This window comes from Manis javanica, chromosome 11, assembly GCF_040802235.1.
Source record: "Manis javanica isolate MJ-LG chromosome 11, MJ_LKY, whole genome shotgun sequence".
Classification (NCBI taxonomy): domain Eukaryota; kingdom Metazoa; phylum Chordata; class Mammalia; order Pholidota; family Manidae; genus Manis; species Manis javanica.
The window spans coordinates 26,912,788-26,915,340 of NC_133166.1; the positions used below are offsets into that span (position 1 = coordinate 26,912,788).

At 40.5% G+C, this 2,553-nt stretch overlaps 1 protein-coding gene across 1 annotated transcript; it reads left to right on the top strand.

The window, feature by feature from the left end:
* The first annotated feature begins 1,587 nt into the window (after positions 1-1,587).
* On the top strand, positions 1,588-2,553 carry LOC108401125 (olfactory receptor 56B34-like). Its single transcript, XM_017666873.1, has one exon. It carries the CDS (start codon positions 1,588-1,590, stop codon positions 2,551-2,553), a length of 966 nt encoding a protein of 321 aa, XP_017522362.1.

The following is a 2,553-nucleotide window of genomic DNA, read 5'->3' on the forward strand; positions in this document are numbered from 1 at the left end:
ATAAATGAGAAGCCAAGGGGTCTGGAATAATAAAGTATATCCAAGATTCCCAGAACCAAGCGCAACTTCAAACAAAAGACGACTGTATTACATCGGATAAAAAGAAAGACATACAACTTTTTTTAAAGGTATCATAGTTCATGTAGAATCTATGAAAGCACAGGATGAAGAATTCTACTTCCATGAAACTTCATCTGCATAAAAATATTGCAAAGAAAAATGCTGAAAATTATTCTGAAATGTTAAATTCCTTGGTTGCTGGGATTTCTGTCTATAGTTAGTTATTTTTCTTGACTGATTTTGCTTTCTAAAAGTGCTGTTGTTTTATTTTTCTTATTTGTATTTATCAATTGTATGAGTATTATGGTGAATGGCATGGTCATTCATTCTTCAGAGAGATGAGGGATGGAGCCTTGCTCTTACACTTAATACCATCAAATGAAGCAAAGGCAGAGAATTGGAAAGGAAATACTGACACCTAAATATTTGAAAAGACAGGATATTATTCACAGATAAAGGTAACAAAAATAATTCTCAGATATTGAAGGATTTCAAAAACATAATTCCTTTGTGTACTTTTTGATACAAAACTTTGAAAGTATTCTACAATTCAAGAATGAACAAAATTGAGAATGTAAAAACAAGGAGGACCAAGTGTTAAAGGACCAAGAATGAGTCATGAATTTATTTAAATGAAAAAGTTTAAATGTGTGCAATAAAATGCCTGCTGTATTTCCAGGCTATCCATCCAAAAATCTGGAAGTGGGTGAAAGTTTGTTTGTAGTTTTCTCTTCTTATATCTTCTATTAATAAAATTGATGATTCAAAAATACAGCTTTAAGTATTTATTTAACAGTACTTTCATGATGAGAGAAACAAATGCTCCTCCTAAAGGTTACTGACTCTTTGGCTTTGATTTGATGGAAAGAATGCTGGCTTTAAATGCAAAAGATTAAAATTATGCTAAACCTTTCTCACTTACGTGTTTTCACTATGTGATTCTTATCTAGACAATCATTTGACCTTTCTGTCCTCATGTGTGAATAACAACACCTGGTTGGTGAAGATTAAATGGTTTTTGCCAGAAAACTTGATCAACCATAGGCACTGTTTAAAAGAGAAACTTTGTGAGGGTTCTCCCTGTGACCACTTCGTCTCTTTCTGAAGATTCCCAGGGTTCTCCCTGTGACCACTTCGTCTCTTTCTGAAGATTCCCAAGACAGAGAAAAATGTCTCTGCCCTCTAACTGTACCTCCTAAAAATTCAGGATCTTTATTATGTGCATGTCTTCTGCTTCGGGTCTGCATACCCCACATATAAAATATTTACCCAGATTTTCAAGAAAACAAATCCACTAAATCTTCACTATTATTTTGCTAAGATCTTTATCTTAGACTCTATTTTGGCTCTCCTGTTGTTCCTTGCTGGGTTTCAGGTGGGTAGAGAACACATCATTTTAAAAGGACTGAATTATTATGAGTCAATCTTACACCTCTAACACTAATTTTGACCCTCAGCTGAGCTAATTACAGACTATTCTTCTTTCCTCTTGTATTGAAGGTAGATGCTGAGAAGATACCACATGCTATGGACACCTCCCTGAGCAGGACGAACAGCTCAAGGCTTCAAGTGTCTGAGTTCCTCCTGCTGGGGTTCCCCGGCATTCACAAGTGGCAGCACTGGTTCTCCCTGCCCCTGGCTCTGCTCTACCTCTTAGCACTTGGTGCCAATCTCCTCATCCTGATCACCGTCCAACACGAGCCTACCTTACACCAGCCCATGTTTCAGCTCCTTGGCATCTTGGCTGTAGTGGACATTGGCCTGGCCACCACTGTCATGCCCAAGATCCTGGCCATTCTCTGCTTTAAAGACAAAGCCATCAGCCTCCCTGAGTGCTTTGCTCAGATCTATGCCATCCACTCTTTTATGTGCATGGAGTCGGGCATTTTCCTCTGCATGGCTGTGGACAGATATGTAGCCATTTGCTATCCCCTTCAATACCCCTCCATAATCACAGAGGCTTTTGTGGTTAAAGTCACATTGTCTATGCTGCTCAGGAATGGCCTGCTGACTATCCCAGTGCCTGTCCTGGCTGCCCAGCGACACTACTGCTCCAGGAATGAGATTGACCACTGCCTGTGCTCTAACTTGGGGGTCACTAGTCTGGCCTGTGATGACATCACCATTAACAAATTTTATCAGTTGGCCTTGGCCTGGTTTGTGTTTGGGAGTGATATGGGTCTGGTCTTTGCTTCCTATGCTTTGATTATTCGTTCTGTGCTGAGGCTGAACTCTGCTGAAGCAACATCTAAGGCCCTGAGTACCTGCAGCTCCCATCTCATCCTCATTCTCTTTTTCTACACAGCCATTATTGTAGTATCTGTCACCCATCTGGCAGGAAGGAGATTTCCCTTCATCCCTGTTCTCCTCAATGTGCTCCACAGTGTCATCCCCCCAGCCCTTAACCCCATGGTATATGCGCTTAGGACCCAGGAGCTGAGAGTGGGCTTCCAGAGGGTGCTCGGTTTGGATGAGAATATGTCCAGGAATTGA